The sequence below is a fragment of the Rhinolophus ferrumequinum genome, chromosome 4 (genome assembly GCF_004115265.2).
Source record: "Rhinolophus ferrumequinum isolate MPI-CBG mRhiFer1 chromosome 4, mRhiFer1_v1.p, whole genome shotgun sequence".
NCBI lineage: Eukaryota > Metazoa > Chordata > Mammalia > Chiroptera > Rhinolophidae > Rhinolophus > Rhinolophus ferrumequinum.
In genome coordinates, this window is record NC_046287.1 from 52,333,160 (window position 1) to 52,356,353 (window position 23,194).

Below are 23,194 nucleotides of genomic sequence, written 5' to 3' on the forward strand. Positions count from 1 at the left end.
TGGGGCCGGCACACCCAGGTCACCACAGGTGGAACACTCTAGCCCATGTCCAGTGGCAAAAAAGAGAAAACAAGGGAGGAAAGGAGTGAGAAAGGGAGGGAGGGAGGAAGGAGAGGAGGGAGGGAGGAAAGGAAAGAAGGAGGGGGAGGGAGGAAAGAAAGAAAGAGAGCCTTTGACAAATGTCCTGCATCTGGAAAGAGTGAAGGCAGGAAACGTAAGTATGCATATGGTGATTTTGTAATTTTATCTATGCAACCCTGAAAATAAAGGTCACAAACACTTTGTTGAAAAGAATTATTTTAATTTTTTGCCTCAGGTTGTAATAATTAGTTTAAGTTCAGTGTTTGGCTCCTTGTTTTTCAATTTATTTTAATCTTTTTAGTACCTAACATGTACCAGGCCCTGTAGTTAACTGATGGGAATATAACGAGGAAGAAGGTTGGGGGTGAGGGGGTATCACTTTGTGGGGGGTATAAATGTCTAACTAGTGTATTGCTTTGTGCACCTGAAGCTAATGAAAAAAACAAACAAACAAACAAACAAAAAACCAAATGAGGACTAAGACATGATCTGTGATTAGGGAAGTTACCAACCCCCAGGAAAGTCTGACTTCTATATAGGGAACAATACCTGGTAATTTAGCAGCACAGACCAGTGAGTGATTAATGGGGTGATATTTCAATGAATGAGCCCAGCTAAAATATTCAGCACCATGTTTCAGTTTCAGACTTTCTTTGAAAGAGCCCCATTACTTCTAGAAGAATAGAAAATATTATATCCAAGTGTACCATCTCTGTCGACACCAAGTAGCTCTCCTATTCATTTTTGTTGTGATTAATAATACATGACTCTTAATTATATTCACTGTTGCCTTATACCTGATGTTTGGCATTAATAAGATTCTAGCAGAAACATATGAATTGGGGAAAGAAAGAACAACTTGATTGTCTCATACCTATTAGTACAGAAATCGGTAACGACACCCTGTAGTTCTGTGTCTTAATTGAATCTTTTAATAATTGATACTTGGGTAGGTATGCAAAATCTTATTCTTGTATTTGGAGACTAAAGGAAGAGAATTATTAGCAAAGTCTACTTAAGAACATTGCCTCAAGTAATTTCTTTTCAAACTTTGAATAACTAAAATGGAATTAAATGTATGCACTAAAATAACTTGAAGTCTTTAAGACCTTAAAATTATTTAATTTCCTTAGATAAGTGAAAATCTGAAATATATAACTTACTCTGTTCAAATAAAGGAGTATCTTTATATGTTATAGAAAAATATAATGTGGTAACTCTAGATGGTGAGGTAAGCAACACAGCTTATCTGGAGGGCAGATATTAAGGTATGGAATATTCTACCACTTTGACCTACATTTTGGTTTTTTTTCACAATGTATTTGGAGAAGTCCTTTGGAAAACCTGTGCAGGCTTGCTAAGATATAGGAAAGTGCTCTGTCTCTCTCTCTTTCTGTCTCTGTCTCTGTCTCTATCTCTCTCTTTCTTTCTCTGTGTGTGTTTGTGTAAAAACACAACTCTGTGTGTGTGTTTGTGTGTATGGGCAAAAGCCCATATTTTAGTATATAAAATTATGAAAGTGACATACCTTTTTATGTAAAGTTATGAATTTGGATATTATATGAAATATGTTAACTATATTCACATTGCAATACAGACTCCTATTTGTTAAAAAGAGTAGGAGGAAACTTTCATTTGTCCTGAGTTTAATGACATGTTATTGGGAGGTACGTGGAAACTCTTGAACAATGGGAACATGTTTATGTCATGCCCTTGTAGGAAAGATGTAAACTATGCCTGATAAATTTTATGGAGCTTATTGAAGAATGTAGAGCAATGGTGACAATTTATGTGATCTTTTTTTTAAGAGCAAAAGCACATATATCATTGTATTTAAGCTGAGATGGGCAAAGAGTGGAGCAAGTGTGCTCAGAGGTGGGTGATTCAGGGCCCTTTGAAGCTAAAAGATGTGTAATAGCCATATTTAATATACTCCCTCCATTAATGTATACAGATTATGCTTTTTCTTAGCAAACAGTTTTTGGATAGAGAAAAACCAACCATTAGCCCAAAGCTTTATTCAAACATCGTGGGAAGAGAGCTCTCAGATGAGTTTCTGTGGAGAGCAAAAGGCTTAAAGATTTTATAGGATAGCTGGGGGAAAATCAGTCGGAGTTCATAGGAGAGTTCACCATGTAAACTATCTGAAGCCATGGGGGCACTTCTGTTGTGTTAGAAACAAGGCAGGTTGCAGCGCAGAGGCCTAGGTGGCTTAGCAGCCATGGGTTGTGTATTTGGGTTTAGCAAGAGGGTTGGGGAGAAATAGTTGGGACTCAGGTCAGTTGAACAATTTTAGACGCTCAGAGCTTCTCACAAAGTATTTTGTATATTTGTTTTAAAAAAACATTTCCAATTTTCTACATGATTCTGCAGGGCTGTATCTCATGCAAACTTTTCTGGATCTGATTTCTGACTAAGATAGAAATGCAAGTTGTGATCTTCTTTCTATGTGAAGAGTATACATAATGTTACTTTTGTTCTTTTTTCACTTACAGGCTGGAGCTAACGTCCTTCTCCAGGATGTTAATGGAAATATCCCACTGGATTATGCTGTAGAAGGGACAGAATCAAGCTCTATCCTGTTGACCTATCTGGATGAAAATGGTAGGCTGAGCTTTGAAAAACTGTGGAAAGATAGAAGAAGAGATAGCTTGGTAGAATTATAAGTGTATTTATTTTTTAGGTGTGTGTGGGGACAGAGCCAGGAGAGCAGTTTCCAGGCTCTCAACCTCACGTTGAAAGGTGCTGGCTTGTGTAGTAGATGGCCATCAGCTGTGACTAGTTAGCCATCAGCTGTAACCAGTTAGCCATTAACCATTAATGTAACTGCCATGGCTATGCTAGCAAGCACGGATTGCAGTTAGCAAAGGTTGGTTGATTGGCAGAGAAGCGGATGGTGGATCCTGTGGCTCCTGTTTCCTGTGTCTTCAACCTAGCCACCAGTGAGACTATAGTGGTATGATTCCCCTATGTATGCCTCCATTGGTGTTCCTTTTTGGCCTCACCGTATCCTGTGTTCTGGTGCAGGGAGCAGGAGCAGAGACCCTGAATGACGGTGTGCTTACATGATTTCATATTGATGTAGTTTCACTAGATTTTGTAAAATCTAAGATTGTCTATTTTTTTATACTGCATTTCACTCTCCTATTGCCATGCGCTGTTGATTTAGTCAATGTAGTTTTGTAAACCAGCAAAAATCTAGAGGCCAACAATGAAGGAACTTTTCAACAAGCATCTGAAGTCTATAATTAGTGGGACTGGACTTGTAATTATAATCTCTTCTCCACTGGGAGAGGAAGGGAAGTGAACCAGCACAATTGAATTTTAAGTTAATGAGAGCGAGGTCATCCTAAGTATATTCTCTTAGAAGCTGATGGTCCTCTTAAGAATTGCATGCGGGTAAGTAAGGGCTTAAGTCAAGGGCAGTTTGTACAGGCATCCCTGCATCCACTCCTGGTAACACTTGGAAACAGAAATGTCAGAAGAAAGCCCCATGGTCCTGGTGACAGCCTAAAAGGATGAGGGTGAGACCCCAAATGTATTCAGTGACAAAGAACGTTTAATTGCACAGATGCAGCATATAATTTCATGAGTAAGTGTAGCGTTGGCGAAGTGGGAAGTGTTTGAAACCTTGAGCCTGATATGGTATTAAACTAAAGGAGTATGCTCTCCTTTTGCTTTTTCTTTCTTTCTGCTGTTTAGGTATTAAATAACAATAATGAAATTCCAATCCCTTTAAGTATGATTTTTGTCAGAGAAAAAGTTGGAAAATTTTAAGAGCCACACCTCACTTGTGACGCTACCCTTCTTGCCCCTAAGAAAATCCCACACTTCTGCCTCTTTGTTCCCTGTGGTCTTTGCTTCCTCCAGATTACTTGTATCAAAAGGTTTATTCTGAGGATAGCTGAGAATAATAATAATTATTCTTAGCAGCCATGAATTCAAAAAAAAAAAGTCTCATTAACTTGAAAGCAAGGTAAGTACCGTTATTTTCATTAGAGAAAATGTGAGCTGAGCTATGCTATTGAAATTCACGGAGTCACGGCTTGCAAGGGTGACAGAAGCAGCCTGGGGTGCAAGCTGTGTGGTCATTTCTTCTATATCTCCTTCACTCCTTGTACCCACTATGAGGTGATGAATCATGTGCTCTCTTCACATCTTGTCAGCTGTGAGACAGGTTCATGACTTGTAAAGGAATGAACTTAGTTATGCACAATTCCACTGTTGGAAGTTTATTATTTGGACATCGGCAAAACTTGACTTGTAGTCACATGATTCCGAATTGGCATGAAGAACTTGACTGTCTTTTATTTAGCTGTGCCAGCTATGTGGTGGCTTCCTGTTCTTCTTACTTTCTGAATTTCTAATAGCCATTGTAATAAATATTTCCCTTGGGAAACTAAAACTAAGTATCTTTATTTACAAAAGAATTAACATTACTTATAAACCTTTCCAACTCTTTAAAGGATTTTGTTTGATAAGACATCTTAGTATTTGCAGAAGCAGTATTATCTATCCTATCTAAGTAAAAATAAGTGTATTCCTTTGAGGGGTTGCTTTAAAAAATGATTAAGAAAAAAATAGAGATGAGAGGAAGATACTGATTCTGAATGGTTAATAGAAATTCTGTCACAGTGATGGTTGTCACAATCAGTCTGTAAAATACACATTTGCTGGAACAAATTCAATGTAGTATATCTTACATTTTTAATTCTCTTTTCCATTTGTCACTGCTATTGCCCTGGCCTTGCCATGCATCTGGCCTTCCATCCCCTCATTCACAATCTGCTTCCTTTTCTGCCAGTGTCCCTCCTACTTATCTGTATCAGCTGCCGCAGTTCCAGTAAATACTATCTAATTTGATTTAGTCTCTGGCCCCCTGGTTGGTGTACTTTTAGAGTTATCTACTGTGACAGTGTGGGCCAATGTCCTCAGTGATTTCTAATAATCCAAGATGAGAATTTTCTTTCTATTTGATGCTCCGTGTTTCAGCGCTGCATTCTTGTAAGTAGGTGGTTGCAATCCTTGAATTTTCACGCTGCATCATACAGTTTCAAATCAGAGTACTTATCATGCTGTCACATCAGGATGCATGTGGCAGGAGGCTCAGGCGAGGTTGTGAGCAAGTTGATTACATAGAAAATCACTGGTCACAAGTTCTAATTGTACTGTCAACGCCGACATACCCTGTACACCCGGGCACAGCAATTAACCTCGGCTCACCGCCTGAGCTTTCCAGGCTGGAAAATGAGACAACCACGGAGGGCTGATTGAGCATTTGATGCATATTATATCTCTAGTGCAGGGCTAACCAGCTGGCATTCAGGGAAAGCAATTGATTATAAAATGAGCCAGTCGGGAAAGAAGGCACTGCAGGGAGAGCTCAAGATGGCCCAGAGTACGTGCTCAACATGGGGAAAAAATATGTATATTTGTATTTTTTCCAAGTCCCTGAAAAATAAATAAAACAAAAACTTTGCTCAACATACATCATCGTCCACTGCCCTTTCTCCTTCATTTCCAATTCATCCTTTTAGAACAAGTAACTCACATTTATTCTCCTGAGTTTCTACTCTCCTCTGCTCAGCCCACTGAAGTTTGGCTTTCCAGGGACCCATCTGCTGGAAAGGTCCTTGCGGTGAGTGCCCTTGCCCTCCTTGGTTCTCTATCCAGTCGTCACTTTTCTGTTCTCCTCCATGACCTCATCTCTCTGTGACAGTTTGATCACTTTGATCATGATCTGTTATGAAAACTCACTCATCTGCAATGATTTTTCCATAGTTTTCCTCCCTTCGAGCTTTGACTTAGTTTCCTTTGGATGTGCCACTTGTACATTCAGTCCCCAAAATGTTGGTGGTTCCTGGGGCTTAGTCTTTAAGTGTCTTCTTTTATCACTTTAAACTATTCTGGTGCATCAGCCACTGTGCCTTGTGTTGTTACAACCTGCCTGCACCCAAGAATATTCCTGAAGCTTAGATATCTTTCAAGACCATCAGCCTTATGTATGCAGTTTTATTAAGTATTTTGAATTGGATATCAGACAATTTGAAATAACGTGTCCAATATGGAACTTACTGCTGTCCTGTCATAGTCTATCTATATTCCATTTTACTGTAACAGCTGGGAACCCAAGTGTCTAACATCACTTTTCTTCTAAATTCCTCACACTACATTGTCACCAAATCTTACAGGTTCTCCTCCCTTGACATTTCTCTGATATGTGTACATCCTTCACCAGTTATGCTCTTACTGCCTTCGTTGAAACCCTGGCCTTTCTATTTTAGAACAGCTTCGAAAACTGGTCTTGTTGCCTCCAGTCTTACCCTTCCTATTTATTCTTCAGAGGACTCCCAGATTAATCAGTCCACACATGGCCTTGTATATTTCTTTTGCTTAATAAAGTTCATTCAAAACGCTGTCCCTGCATTAACCTCTTCAGAATCACCCAGTATTAGGGTGACAGTGCATCCCAATTTGCCTGGGATGGTCCCACGTTATGCCTGTGGTCAGGGTTGGGGGAAGAGATTGGGGAGAGGGTTTCAGCCCCCTTGTGACTTGAACATGTTTATTTCTCTTTGCCAGGACCAACTTCCTTTATTTGCCGGCTCAATTCTTTTGCTTCCTTCAAGTCTTAGATCTTTTAGAAAGCTTACTGTGAGTCAAAAATAGGGGTTAGGTGCACTTCTAGGAACTTATTAGAGAATCTTGTGCTAAATCACAGGATGGGTCATTTTATGGTAAGAGTAATGATAAAATTATCTAGAACAGCAGCACAGAGTACCCCCAGTACAGAATGGATAATAGAGTAAAGGAAATGTTGAAGTGTTGCAAAACCAATCTCATCTTAAGAGGGACAGTTAAGGAAAGTTCAGGCAGGGTTCAGAGTGACTGGCGGTGTTAATGCACTTTCAGTTTTGCACAGGCATCTATTGATATTATCAGATGTGATCAGGCAATAGTGATTAGTATCACATGTGATAACTTGTGAATTTCAGGTAAATTTTATTGTTTCTTATTTCCTAAATAAAAACAAAAAATTAACAAGTTCCTATAAGAATGATAAATCTAAGTAGGATTTCTATTTTTTTTTTCAGGAAACAGTATGAAAATAATATTCAATTTCTTTGAAACAACAGAGAATTGGCCCATGATCTGTTATGAAATAATCTTATTATGAGCTATAGCTATAGGTGTATTGGTTGTTTTTTTTTTTTTTCTTTTTTTTGGCAGGTGCAGCTTAAGAAATGTGTTTGACCAAGAAAAAAGGGAACTTCCATTCTATTATATTACTAAAAATAAACTTGTGCTTTTTTTTTCCTGGACATATAGCAAAAATCTAAAAATCCCATTTACATGCTGTCATATTTGATTCAAAATTATGTTTTAAAATAATAGAATATAATGTCATAATATTCCCCTCTGATATCTTCGTAACAGTGACCAGAAATAGGTTGTTTCCCATATGTTGTACTGTAAATGAGTCTGAAATGAGTGATATCTAAACTTTGTTTTAAGTTGTGTCTTTCATCTTTGACTTCCATTCTTATCACTCAAATTTAATTACATGTTTAAATAATTATCTAAAAGACACATATCACTTCAGTAAACATGACAACATTGTAAAAGTTCATAAGATAATGTAAGCTTAGAGTAGGGTAATGTAGCCATCAGATTCTTCTATTTTAATGTACAAAATTGAACACTGACATCTGAGAAATATTTTCCAAAATTAACACACATGTCAAATCCCATAATACTAAAAATAAGAATAGAGTGGCAGTTTTCGTTGGCTCTTAACAAACCTCAAATGTGCCTATTAGGGAAATGTATTAATTCTTCTGAAATAACGTATGATTCAAAAGCTGAGATATGGTTAATGGCATTGCTATTTCATGTTTCTACAAAAATAGATTGCTTTGAACAGAGTATCTGAAACAAGTCACATTATTTAAATATTGCAGTTTGCTTTATTTTGTCTTTTTAGGCAGGTACTCTTAATTCTTAACACTTATTCACAATGATGGTGTTTTTTGTTTTTGTTTTCTTGGTCGTTTTTGTTTGTTTGCTTGTTTGTTTGTTTGTTTGTTTGTTTGTTTGTTTTAAGGAGGGCGCAGGTCACAATGGCCCATGTGGGGATCCAACTGGCAACCTTGGTGTTATTAGCACCACGCTCAAAGCAACTGAGCTAACCGGCTACCCCAACATTTTGCTTTATTTTGTTTGTTTCCTCTTTGCCTTCATATTGCAGAGAAAGACACTCTTAAATGAATGGCAAGTATGCCATATATCAGCAGGCTGACAAATAATGATAGCTCACTTTTACTGAATGCTTACTGTACGCTAAATACTCTTTTATATGCTTTGTTTGTTATAACTCCTTCTTGTGACAACTAGGGAAATAAGGACTCTCAGCCCGTGTGGCAGAGAATAAGTTATCTGCCCCATTTGACACAAATAGTAAGTACAAGTACAAGTTATCTGCCCCATTTGACACAAATAGTAAGTACAAGGCAGGCTGACTCCTGAGGACCTATCCAGGGTCAGAGAACAAGCTATACAGGGAGGCAGATGTGCTGTGCTCTCAGGTGAAATGACAACAGTATGCCATGTGATAATATGATCTCTACCATGTAAACAGAGCTTATAAATATTACGTATATCTTTACTCCTTTAGGATATATATTATTGTCTGAGTGATTGAGAATGCAGAAGGCCGGACAGGATAGATAATTTTTCCCAAGGTCACCTGGGGAAGTCAGCCACAGCCCGGGCACGGCCAGGAAGGTCATGCCAGTGTTTGTCCCATGCTCTCTGTCCAAGTTTGCAGTAAGGGCTCAATTAGGGAAGCGATAGGAACGTCTCAGAAGAATGGCTGTTCATAGCAGACTCTTGCAGGGAGGGAGATATCATCATCATCGTCGTCATTATCACCATTATTACTTTTACTTGGAATACGGTGAATTATTTCCCCTTGTTTAGGTTGGTGCAATTGTAATTGTGCTTTAAAAGGTTAAACATAATTGCAAAAACCACAATCACCTTTGCAACAACCTAATAAAAAACTGTGATGTCAGGAACCAATGCTAGGAATAGAGGATGCATAAATGAAGGGATACAAGCTGCCATGGAGATTGTACTATCATGGAAGCTGGGTCAGCCGAGTGCTGAATAGAGGTGTAAACAGGAAATGAGCATAATCTCTGATGCATCATCACCCACCTGCACTAAGTCTGACTACCCTGTTTCCCTGAAAATAAGACCCAGCCGGACAATCAGCTCTAATGCGTCTTTTGGAGCAAAAATTAATGTAAGACCTGGTATTATATTATACCAAGTATTATATTATATTATACCTGGTCTTATAGTAAAATAAGACCAGGTCTTATATTAATTTTTTCTCCAAAAGACGCATTAGAGCTGATTGTCTAGCTAGATCTTATTTTTGGAGAAGCATGGTATCAATTCTTCACTCCATGTTAGTTTTTCTTTTTTAAATGAAAAGTCAAGAAATGGTCAGTTGGGGTATCCTTATAAAAGAATTTATTTTGAAAACATATCAGATATACAGGAACGTTGCAAAGAAAGTACAGAGTTTCCATATACCCTTCCCATAATATTGACAGTTTGCACAGCCAGGGTGCAGTTATCCAATCTAAGAAATTATCATTGACATAGTATGATTAACTAAACTACAGACTTTATTGAGATTCTTCCAGTTTTTGCATGAAAGTCGTTTTTTCTATTCCAGCATACTACATTGTTTTTAGGATCAACTATTTTGGCCAGAAAATCATAAAGAGTAAAAACTATATCTTGTTCCAATTCAATTCAAGTACTTTAAAATACTTTGGATGTTGTGTGTTGATTAATACTAAAGCAGATATCCATTGCGAACCTGACATGTATAAGGCATTCTGTCACATCTCTGGGGTATAATAAGAGGAAAATTATTCAAGACTATCCTCTAGCTGGAAATAGAATACCTCCAAAAGAAACAATTATAGTGCTCTGAGTGAGAATTGAAACTAGAAGTGGAGCTTCAAAAAGTAACATATTGAAAGAATATAAGATAAAACTGTTTACCCCAGCAGCTGAGAAGAATCTCTATGTTCTGTTTGAAAGTCTCTTTTCCTCTTAGGAGTGGATCTGACCTCACTGCGCCACATGAAGCTTCAGAGACCAATGAATATGTTAACAGACATCAAACACTTCTTATCATGTGGAGGAAATGTTAACGAGAAAAATGATGAAGGAGTAACACTGGTAAGTTAATATACTTGACTCAGAAATATTGGTTAAATGGAGAATTTAAGTTTATTTTTAAAATATAGAAATGGATATAATTAACTTATAAATAATATCTAATTTTCTGATCATAAAAGTAATATATATTCATTGTAGAAATTTTAGAAAACACATAAATGTGCAGAAGAAAATGCAAATCACTTATGCTACTACCCAGAGAAAACCGATGTTTATATGTTGATATATTTTCTTCCAGTCTTCCTTCTTATGTATGTTTTTCCTACAAATTTAGAAATTTTTTTATGCATTCCTTTGTCAATGTGATTTTTGAGATGAACTTATAGGAGAATGTTTTTATTTTAATTTTAAGCAAAACAAACTATGGGTTAGTTTGTTGAATAAATTTCTAAATTCAAGAGAATGCCTTTCATTACTTTTTTTATTACTATCAGTCATGGCTGCAGTGAGTTAAAAGCAGAGCAATTAAATTTGGATTAGTGTTTATATAAGCATAATGTTCAAACATTAAAATAACATTTGTTCTTGTTGACTCATAAAATTTACCTGGACTGCACATGCTGGGGTTAAAATTAATTATGATGGTAATATTAAGGCTCAGCGGTCAAAAATGAAGGTAAACTAGGGCAGCAGAAGAGAGTATGACACTCTGAAGCATGGGATGCACAGAGGGGGTTGGAACCAGTGACTCAGCTCTACCATGGAAAAAATATGGTGTGAGATTGAACACAGTAGATAATGAACGTTCCAGGCTGAACAGTGGTGAGTGCAGTGGCCCTGAGGCAGAGCCTGGTGTGGTGTGATTGAGAAATAGCAAGGAGGCCAGTTTGGCTGAGCAACATAAAGGAGAGCAGAGCGATAACCAGGATCATATCATGCAGGGTCTTGTGGGCCTGTGTGAGGATAGTGCCAGCTACTCTGAGCGAGATAGGAACACAATGGAAGGTTCTGAAGAGAGGTGGGACCTGATTGTACTTCAGTTCTGAAAAGATCACTCCCTCTGACTGCTGTGCTAAGGATGGACTGTAAAGGGAAAGGGTGTAGCTGAGAGTTCAATTAGGAGGCTTTTCCAGTATTCTAGGCAAGTGACAGTGATAGAAGACATAGGTGATAGAAGACAAAGGTGATAATAGTGGAGGTGGTGAGAAGTTGCTAATCTCAGTCTATATTAAAGGAAGATCCATTGGAATTTCCTGATGGAAAGGTGGTGTGAGAGAAAGAAAAGACTTCAAAATGACTTCAAGTATTTTTAGCTTGAACAACTGGAGTGATGGAGTTAACATCAAATGAGATAGAGAAGGCTGAAGACTGAGCTTAGAGCAGGAACGATGAGTATGGTTTTGGAAATGTAGAGTTAGAAGTGCCTCTTAGCCATCTTCATGGAGATGTTGAGTTTGTGGTCGAATATTGAAGTCTGACATCAGGACATGTCTAGACTGAAGGAATAATTTTGGGAACATTAGCATATGCTTGATATTGAAAATCCTTGACCCTGGATGAAATCAAGAATTTGATACAGAAGGAAAAAGGATTTGGGACTGTGCCTTGAAGTTTAGGAAGAAGCGGAAGATCCAGAAATGAGGTGGGCAGGGGCAATTCCCAAGGTAAGAAGAAAACCAAGAGAAAGAGGTGTCCTGGGAGTTAAGTGAATGAAGTGTGTCGAGGAGGAGGAAATGATAGGCTATTAAATACTACTGAGACGTCACGTAAACGGAGATGGCAAATTTGCTGTCAGACTTGGTAACGTGGAGGTCATTGGTCTTCTCATCTAGGTTAGTTTCAGTGGAGTGAGGGGTCAAAATTCAGCTTGGAGTGGGCTATTTAATTAGTAGTTCATTTAACACATGTACTGTACTAATGTCTAACACACACTAGAAACCCAAAAGAACCTTTGTTTCTTTGTTTGGCAGAAGACATTAGTACTTTGCATATATATATATACATACATATATGTGTATGTATGTGTATATATGTATACATATATATAAAACTTTAAATGTATATAAATACATATTTATATATATACAACTTTAAATATATATATTTAAAAATCACTCAAATAAAACTAATGTACATGCTTCAATCACTGTTGAATAAAAGGACCTACCATACTTCAGTAGAAAAGCTATTGAAATAATAACTATGGAGCAATAGATTTCTGTTATTTTTCAGCCATCTTCAATTTTGACATTCCTTGTGACATTTGTTATTGAACAGAAGGCATAAACGTTGCTAATAATTGTTCAGTTATAACTGGATCTCATGGTGCTCATCTGTGAGCTTTTTACAAAGAAAGTAACAATGAATGGAAAACTAGCAAGATGCCCCTTGGAGATCAGAGCATTTAGCAAGTGGTTGTTTAGTTTGATTCTTTGGTCTAAATTGTTTAGTCTGTTATGTTAATGACTGCCATCTTTGGAGTTGTCTTTTTGTAAAGCACATGTGTATTGTGCATTTCTGTGTGTTGTTGCTGATAACATAAGAAGACAATTTTGTCCTTAGAACAATTTCTGTATCCTGAATTGGAATGTCAGTGGTGGTACAAAATTAGGCATAATTTCCCACGCTGTTAAATTGCTGTGCAAAAGAAATGAAATTATCAACAAAAGGCTCAATGGAAATAAACTTCCAGTAAAATGTGTTTTATGTTGTCTCTTCCTTCTTTTTTAGAATATACAACAAAATAACCAAATATTTTATAGCTCTTTTAAAAAGATCTCTTAGTTTATATACTAATATTCTTCTTAAAAGAAAACAGACCTTAGAAAAGGATACAGTGCAAAAAAAAAAGAAAAAAAGAAAAAAAAACCCCACATTACAGAGCATGAAATTGAGTTCCTGAGTTTGAGTGTATAAATGCTCTTGGAAAAATACTACTGTAATAATTAGCATATGTATCACAAAGTGATGGTTCTTTACTGTTTTATCACAGAATTTTATGTATCACATCTGGCCTTACAACATAGGTTTTTGGAAAAGAATTATTCATGAGATGTAAATATCAAGCAATTTTATTTTTGTTTTTTTTATTAGTTCAGTAGTTCTGTTTCATCTCTTACTTCTGGATGAAGACTTAGCTAGTGCCATCAGGTTTATGGTCATATTTAGGAAATCCAGCTTTTATGGTTACTTTATGTGACAAAACGTAACCTCAAATTTAGAGACCAAGATGGAAGGGGAGCTGACTCTGGGTGGTGAACACACAGTGTGATTTATGGATGATGTGATACAGAATTGCACACCTGAAATCTATGTAATTTTACTAACAATTGTCACCCCAATAAATTAAAAAATAAAATTAAAAAAAAAAATTTAGAGACCAAGAGTGTCTGAACCCATGTAATAATGAATACTCCCCACTGGCATAAAATCAAAGCTGGTTGATCATTATATGCCATACTCTCCTTTAACCACATGATGTAGCCTATGAATCCCTTGTCAATGTAATATTTTTAAGTAATAAAAAAAATGGTGCATAGAATTACAAAGAGAACCAGTTATGTTGAAATATGGTAATCATAATATTGAAATTAAATTTGTGATATGAATGCTTGTGCTTCTTTATTAATTAATGCATTAAATAACAAATCTAATAATTACCATGATTTTACAGTAGAGTTGAACCTCGGTTATACTTTGAGAGATCTGCTATAGCAGTACTGTGATAGGACAAATCATAATTTCTTCTGATAATGATATCATGGCTGTGCTGCCTTGTTTGTCATTGAAGAATTTGCTGAATTTCAGTTAGGAGTTAGAAAAAAAAAAAAAGTAAGGATTTTCCCACCCAAGGTTGCAAAACCCCTGAAATCTACCTACAGATCCTGCGGGGCACTGTGAGTAGGCCCCAGTGTGAAGTACCCGGATTTCAGTTAAAACTTTTTTTTTTTTTTTTTTTTTTTTTTTTTTTTTTATTCACTTGATCATGCTCCTGGAGTAGTGCTTCCTCAGATTAAGAAGTCCCTAAAAGGGAGGGTGGACATGATCAACTGTGTCTCTCCTGCCACTTCTTTTCCTCTTTGGGGTTTCTGAAATTGAAGATGGGGAAGAGAGGAGGAGACAGATGGGCAAGAAGAGATGAATGCTGAGGTCTGTCAGCTCTTCACTATTGTGTTGTTCTTCTAAACCTTCGTTTTCCAGGAAAACATTGTAGTCACACAGAAGCGTTGTAACTGACCTGAGCAATTCCTGAGTATTTGCCGTTTTATGATATTATAAAAAGCTTGTTGTTGATAATCATTATACGTAACGCTCTGATATTTCACCTGATACATTCCTACAAATGGAAGTCTGATTGTAAAATCATGAACTTTTCTTTCAAGTTATTGATGCATATTGTCACACTAGGTTCCAGTATTATGTGGGAGTACTCATTTTCATAGGTCCTTAGTTTTTCTGGTACGTACAATTATTTATGTCTAAAGTGATTGCAAATATTTGCAATTATTTAATTCCCAACAATGGGTCTCTTTTCATGTATTTATAGGCTAGTTGTATTTTTTCTTTTGTAAATTGACTCTCAGTTTACTTGTTTAATATTTATTAAGAGATGGTCATCGTTTTTATTAATTTCTATGAACTTTGTATATTTTAAAGATACTAACACTTTGAGATACCTGTTGCAGTTATTCCTGGTTTATTATCTGTCTCTTAATTTTGCTCATTGTTCAGTGCATAGATTTTAATTTTAATTTGTTGGTGCCTATCACTTCCTAGATGTGAATTTTGCTGGTTTCTTAAACTTTCTGAGTCACAATTTTCTCCTCCTTTAAATTGTAATAATAATAGCTCCTACATTGCATGACAAGCAGGTCTAACAAGATGCATCTAAATTGCTAAACATTTTGTCTAGTTAGTACATCATGAGTGCTCAATAAAGTTAGCCATTATGTTATCAAAGCATATTATAGCATGGAAAATAGTCAATATATTTAGGTAAAATTAACTTTCAATGAGTAAGTACATAATGATCCTAATTTTGTAAAAGAAGTGGCATGCATATGTATTGTTACATAGAAATAAATCACCAGAAGGTCAAAAGCAATTATCAGGAAAATGCAATGTCGGTATATATTTTTTCTTTTTATATTTTATATATTTTTAAAACTCTGTAGAATAAATAAATACAAACTAATTTATAATTAGAAAAACATCTCTGGATTTTATCTGAACAGATCCTTGATAGGGACCTAGAACATGTCACTGCTAAAACGAGGCAGGGCCATCATGGCATCATTCCTGAATGACTGTTCTGTGTGGGTTAAACCCTGTCCAGAGCAATCGATGCCACTGAGAACCATCATTTAAAACATAATCACTGATACTTGCTTTTATTTTTAGAATTACTGTGGGAGTACTATTTTACAATATTAGAACTATTATTTATTTGGGAAAATTGTTTTAAAACCTCTAACTTTAGAAAAAAGATCAGTAGTTTATGTTATATTTTCTAGCAATTAAAGCTGTCATTAAATGAAATAAACCACCTGCCAAAGTATGAGATAAGGTGGTATGAAATAGATACCATGTTATGAGCTTTGACCTGATACAGTAAAAAGAGGGTACTTGTAGGGGATAAGAAATAAGATGTACTCACGACCCCGTTCTCTGTCTGCACCCAGGTCTGTCGCACTACCTGTGTGAGGGGGAGGGAGAGTCAAAGAGGATCCTGGCTGGGTGGACTTCAGACGTCTGACTGGAGTCCAATACTCTTGTTTCCTGAAAAATATCAGGACCTGATGATGGTTTTGCAAAGTCTGCAAAAAGGCGATAGATAAGCCAAGATTAGCAAACATGGCTGTGCCTCCATGGGTGGTGTGTTAAGGGAAAACCAAAGAAAGTGTGTAAATAGTGCGTGCTCATCTTCTAAAGACAAACATCTTAATACAAGATTAGTATGTCGGGGAGAAGGTGGGTTACAGGAAGAAGAAAAATTGTGTATTAAAACAAAGAAATTATGGGGTGAATGCAAGGTTTGTTAGGAGAATTAATATTGCAGTGCCATCCTTGTAGCCTGACCAACTTGGATGTCCACTCTCCTTTGCTATTTCAAAATGTCAGTTCTGGAGAGTGCAGAAGAAAGTGGTTTCAGACCACAGTGGCCATGCTTCCCTGGACTAGTTACCTAAATGATGAATCCACAACTTCTCCAGCTGTAAAAACAGGATAATAACTGTATCACAAATTGTACAGAATAGAAGAACTAATTTATAACTTTTATGCCTTGTGGATGTGAAACCATGCTAAGATCTTGTCCTGCGTTGTACCTAAATAGGTGATTTCCAACTTGGAATAATTTTCCATGAGAACTGTGCTTCCACATGGCTGCTGCCAGTTCTCCACAGAAACAACAACCCTCTCTGTTTCTTGTAAGACCCCATTAAATAGCAGGGGAGGAGTATTCTGAGACACCATAGTGATAAACACTTTCACATTTTGGCAACCGATATCTTCCAGCCATAGTCAGGACAAGGTAGGAGTATAAATTCCATTTCAGAAAAAAGACATTTTTTTATTTTATATATTTTTTAACTCTGAGTCTAACTTTATGATGAGAAACTATACCCCATGGAGTCTGGTGACTTGCTTATGAATTCAGAAGTTGATTGCCAGAGAATCAAGGTAAAAAGGCTTTAGGCTGCTGATATTTTATTATGATGAGTTTAAAAAATTATGTTATCTCTTGTGATGAAGTGGATGCACTCAAAGTTAATTTTTTTTGTTTTTGATTTGAGATTTCCTATGGTTAAATTTGCCCGTCTTCAGAGATGTCTCTGGTAGCTCCTGCTTTGGATAGTTTTTCTACTGAGCAAGCCACGACTGTCTTCCTTCTCGTCTTTTCCTTATGAGCAGTGCGTGAGATGACTGGCTGAAAGTTGGGCTAAATTTTAAATGGTAGAACCTGATTTTTCCTGTATGGAAAGCAAATCTATTCATAAAAGGGTTAATCCTATGAATCTGACATTTTTATCAAGTGCTAACCAACTAATGGACATATTCTTAATGCAGTTTTAAATTAAAAGTGAAAATCTTTTGAGATGCAGATGTTAGTGTATCTATAGCATAACCTACCAAACATTGACTCAAATAATTGATTCAAATAACGTAGAATAAATTTAGAAGTGAGTGAAAGATTAGTTCTCTAGGAGAACAAGTGTATAAAGTTGTGTGTCTCTTAAATACCTGTGGATATATTATTCTTGGGACTTTTTTTTAGAATATTAATGAGATGAATTCTGTATGTAACAAAGCATGGGTAGATGTGAAACTTAATCTCTTAATGTTTATGCCTTAAATTAGATGAATTTATTCTAATGAAAGTATAAGAAATAAACGTATAATTATCACTATAGGTTGAGGAATATTAAGTTCAAAGGTAGAAAAGCAAATGTTTTTGCTGAATTTTATCAACAGATGTATATATATAGAGAGAGACAGAGAGAGAGAGAAAGAGGGAGATAGATATAGATATAAATGTGTATATCTATATATATTTAATAAGCCTTTTTGACTTTACTGTAATTTCATTTTTGTAACAAAAATGAAAAAGAAGATACAAAATTCCATGCTATAAAACTAGAAGCTGTTGTTTTTACTATTCTTAAATTAGTTTTTTTCCTTTCCTTGTACTTTCCTCTTCTTAATTATTATGATTAAAAAATAAATCATGTAGTTAGTTAATAACCTAATTTAAATTGAGTTTGCTGATAATTTACTTACTCACATAAAGGTTGTTACCTTAGAAACAGGAATTTCCCCATCTGAAAAATATGAAAGATTCTCCAACCTAATCTCATCATTGGAGTTCCTGAAGCCTCATTTGTAAACTTCAGGTTGCATTAAGAAACTAAACTGGGAGAATGTTCAAATGATAGCTACATAATCGTTTTAAAGCCTGTCCGAATTAATTCACCCTTTCTAGTTTTCCTGTCCCTTTTATATGTATGTAAAATCACAATGATCACATTTCTTGTTATCATTCATATCTTTGAATCCCTCTCGTATAACACCACATATAATGCTGGAATTTTACAACTAGTCAATACATGTTTGACTTTGGTGTATGAATTATTACATTTTGTTTTTAAAAGTGTTTGTATTATAGTAGAAAGCGTCACTGGAGACGGAAATAGGAATTACATGAAAAAATGCAGTCAGAAGGAAAATAATAAATAATTAACCCATAAGCCTTTTTAAAAAAATGATAATATTCACTTGTACCAAATAAATAAAATTATATGTATGTTCCTTTTCTTAAAAGACTCTGTACTTAGATTCAATACTGATTAAGTAGATCTCTTTAAACCACTAATAAAACTGTATTGATATTCCTACTTTTTTAAGATGAATAACAAAATATCTCTTTGTTGCAGTTACATATGGCATGTGCAAGTGGCTACAAGGAGGTTGTGTCACTTCTCCTGGAACACGGTGGAGACCTCAATATAGTAGATAATCAGTACTGGACCCCGCTCCACTTGGCAGCAAAGTATGGCCAGGTAAAATGATTTCCTGAATTATTTTTAAAAAATCATTTCATAATCAGTGCATCAATTCATGTTTAATTTTGTTTTTATTTCAGATCACATACTAATCATTATGTAATTTGACCTTTTTTTGCTTTTTAAAATTTATTTTCAATTACAGTTGAGATACAATATTATATTAGTTTCAGGTGTACAACATTGTGATTAGATATTTATATACTTTACAAAGTGATTGCCCTGATAAGTGTAATATGACTTTTAATGATATCATCTTACTAAACATTTTTTAGTGATTGAAATAAAACATTTACTTTTAGAAGGACACATAATAGCATGCATCCTAGCAATGCTACACATTGTAGTCCAAATCATTGGAGAAATAATGAAAACTTATAAACATTCTTGATAATATGTACTTAATGAAATTTTCTTCATATTTGTAGTCCTTATGAGCTCACTATTTCATGAGTCTGTAATAATTTTGTTTTCTACAGTTAGTAAATGTAAAGCAAAATTACATTTTATATTTTGTTTTTCTCTATAAATTATATTTCATTTTAATCAATGAAGAATGAATAGCAGACTTTTTTCTTTGAATTGATTTTTGGCTATAGCTCATACATCCTGAGTTACTATTGCACAAATTAATTTCTCAGTAGGTACCATTATATCCATAAAGAAGAAGCAAACTCTAACTTTTAAATGATTTACATGTGAATGTGACAGCGTAGTTAATAATAATTCATTAATATTAAAATCAATTTATAAAAATATGTATACATTTTTGTGGTAGAGAAGGACTTAGTAGTAATAATATGAAAAATAACTCAGTTTTACATATATATATACACATATATATGTATATGTGTGTGTGTATATATATGTATATATATGTATATATATGTGTGTATATATGTGTGTATATATATGTATATATATATGTGTATATATATATACACACGTATATATGTGTGTGTGTGTGTATATATATGTATATATATATATATGTATGTATGTGTGTGTGTATATATATATATATATATATATATGGAGATTTAGGCTAAACTTGTTGATTTCCAAATGTTACTTTGAGGTAACAATCACACTCATTGAATTTATAGTAAGTTAAATCCCTTAGATACCAACCAGCATGCAAAATATCTGTACTAAAATTTGAGTAGTGCAATTGTTGAAAAAATTGAAAGTATTTTCATTTCAAGCATTTTAGGAAAAAACACCTTGCTTGGGGAAGGTCTTCAAACTAATAAAAACATGGTTTGCCTTTGACAGCATTTTCTGTAGGAAAAGGTTTAGTCATTCAGTAAATACTTTCAACAGACTATTAATAACCTCCAAACTGTGCTTTTGGCAAGTGCGTGTGTGTGTGTGTAAATAAATGAGTGGGTTAAGGGGCTGAGGCTGCAGGTAGTGGAAGTCATTGGCCTCTGTGGTCCAGGGTCCCCAGGTCCCACTAGACCACGGGAGTGGTGGGGGATCCATTCTTCTATACTCCATTTCTAGCATAGCAACAGCCTGGATACTGAGTGAGAAGTTTTCTCATTAGTTAAAAACAGAGAAGCAAACATATAAACAAATACTCTTTCCTAGAACACAAATGGTTGTCCTTTGCTGAGGAAATGGTAATCAGTGGATTATCAAAATGTGCCCATTATAGTCAGGGATTGCTTCTGGAAGGAACTAACACTGGAAGTGAATGATAGTTTGGTAAAATGTAGCATAGCAGAACACTACCCCAACTTGAATGAATCAAGCTTTCATTTTACCCAACTTTTCACTTTTCTTGATTGGGATTTTAAATTTTGGATCAATATCATTTTCAAAAGCAACAAATTGGCCCCCTTTAACCACTTTTATGAGAGAATAAATTCTGGGGGACTAGGACTCGATTTTGAAAAGGTTATTTAAATATATCACTATTTTTGTTATTAGAAATTTAACATTTTTTATCAAAACCCAGTATATGGTTTATATTTTATTTGGTTGAAGGTCAAATGAAACATTTGTTATGAATTTGTGTATTTGTATTTTTTAGTTCTGTGATGTCCATTTGGTTTTTTTAAAAAAAACTTCTATGTCATTGATGAGATTTTTTATTTTTCCATTTTTTTCAAGAGAATTTATCATTGCTTAGTGAAGCATTCTTAAGATGGCCATTTTAAAATTATCATCAAAATACTCCAGCAGGATTCATCTTGTTGTTGGTGTCAGTTAATCATTCTGTTCTCATTCAAGTTGTAATTTCCTGATCTTGATATGATGAGTGATCTCTAATTGTATCTTGGACATTTGAGCTATTAATAGAATCTTGGTTTTATATAAGTCTTCTATGTTAGCCAGCAGTCACCATTTTTAGGTTTAGCACATAGGTCCTGGTCTACTTGAGTGGGAGGTGGTTCCAATGACAGTTTAATATTCAGAACCTTTCAGGTACTATTTTGGCATACTTGGTTTATCTGGTGGCCGGCAGGGGGTGAGCGTGCTCCTGCTGGTTCCTGCTAGTGCCCCCTGAAGAGACCGAATAATTTTTTCCTAAAGTAGGCTGTTCCATGTCTCTTGGTGGGGTAGGGGAGTCTTCCTGGGTTCAGGAAGACTTTCAGGGCCGAGGCCTGTCGGGGCATGCTTCCTCTTGCAAGCGCCCCCTCACAGCCTCTCCTCTCTTGGGGGAGAGGGGTCTCAGGCTCAGTGGAAAGAGAGCACTGCTAGGTTCGGGGTGGGAAACACCTTGTCTGGAGGTGCCTTCTTCTTTTGGGTGTGAGGATGTAGGTCACCCTGCTGCTCTGTGGTTCCTCCCTTCTTGGCTCCTGAGCCAGTTTACCTTCATCCTTCCACGTTTCAGAGTTCTTTTTGGGTTGCTTGTTCTTTCCAGGGTTTATTATTGTAATGATCAGAGAGGACCAAGAAGAAACCAATCTGAGTGGATGTGTTTGAAAATAACTGTTTCTGTTTTGAAAAATCCTTTTTTCCGAAAGCCATATAAAGCTTGAGAAAGTGTGATGAGAAGAAATTAAGTTATAATTATTTTCATATGAAACCCACCTACGAGGCAGAGTAGAAGTAAATATGAATGTCTATGATCATTTTATTATAAAGTACCTATTGCTGTATTTGGTTCTGCTTGTTGAGCATGTCTAAATGTGACCCAATTTTTCTTGACTCACATTTTGAAAGATCAGCTAGATATTTCCATTCATATCCTGGAAGCTATACTGGTTAAGGCAGAAAGAAGTAGTGACTATCAGAAATTTTACCCCTCAGGCAATCAGATGAAGCTACCGATCCTTTTCAAAGAAATTCAGAGACACAAAAGTACACCTACAATTTCAGAGGTCAAGAGTCCTCTATGAAAACAAGGCATAGTCCTTTGAAAAGTTCATAAGAAACCCTACTCTGCAGAAATGGAAACTTTAAGCTAAGAAAATGCATTTTTAAAGGTCCTGTAAGAGATCTTTATTATATGCTAAGTGTTCAAAGGCAAAATCACAGTCAAATAAAATGTGTGTCTTGGAGAGGGACACGTTTTGTATAACCATGACAAAAGATTAAGGAATGTATTAAATTAATAAAACAGATTAGCTGTATAATAAAAAGATTTGTACTTGGTTTTAATGATGAAAGTACATTTTTTAAAACATTAGTTTACACAGTTACATTTAACAATTTAAAAAAAAAATTGTTTAATGATTAACCTATATGCCAGATGTGGTCCCTGCCACACTTCAGTGATATAAGAAAAACCCAGTACAATTGCTACCTCCTTTATAAAGCTTCCTGTCACACAGAAGTTATAAGAAGAACCACTGATTATTAATAAGGAAGAGAGAATATATTTGTGGATATCAGTATTCTCACACTATTTACCTGTCACATTCGAAAAACTTCCCAAACTTTTTGTTTTCCAAATCGGCGTTTTCAGCCTAGAGAAACATAGTCATGAACTTACATGGGATATATGATTCAAAAGGTGCGTTTGCTTTGCAAGGTGCAGAGTAATTAAGATTGATGTTTTCGTTACTTCATCTCCAATGTGCCAGCTACATTTCCAACAGTCATCATTTATTAATATTAAGTGAATTAAGAAACTTTTCAATTGCTCTGTTTTTTTCAAACCCAGCTGCAAAAATATTTGACCCCAACTTTTAAAAACCATTATTTCTCCCTTTTTTCTTAAATTCCTTACTCTTTTTCTTTTTTTTTCTTTTTTCTTTTCCCAAGACACTCCCCCCACACAAGCACACCTATATTTTATTCAGCCCAACTGAGTGATTATGCCAGGTTTGTTTTGAGGACTTCTATGGCCTCCTCACTGACTCTGAGTACCAGCTACTCCTTGCTGGCTGTGTTAA

The 23,194-nt window shown here is 35.6% G+C and overlaps 1 protein-coding gene across 3 annotated transcripts in view; it reads left to right on the top strand.

The window, feature by feature from the left end:
• Positions 1-23,194, top strand: part of MYO16 (myosin XVI) — a 550,393-nt gene that overhangs the window by 199,017 nt on the left and 328,182 nt on the right. For all 3 annotated transcript variants that reach the window (XM_033105065.1, XM_033105062.1, XM_033105063.1), the window contains exons 5-7: positions 2,577-2,685; positions 10,220-10,344; positions 18,717-18,842. In XM_033105065.1, coding sequence (XP_032960956.1) covers positions 2,577-2,685; positions 10,220-10,344; positions 18,717-18,842 — 360 coding nt within the window. The remainder of the gene's footprint in view (positions 1-2,576; positions 2,686-10,219; positions 10,345-18,716; positions 18,843-23,194) is intronic.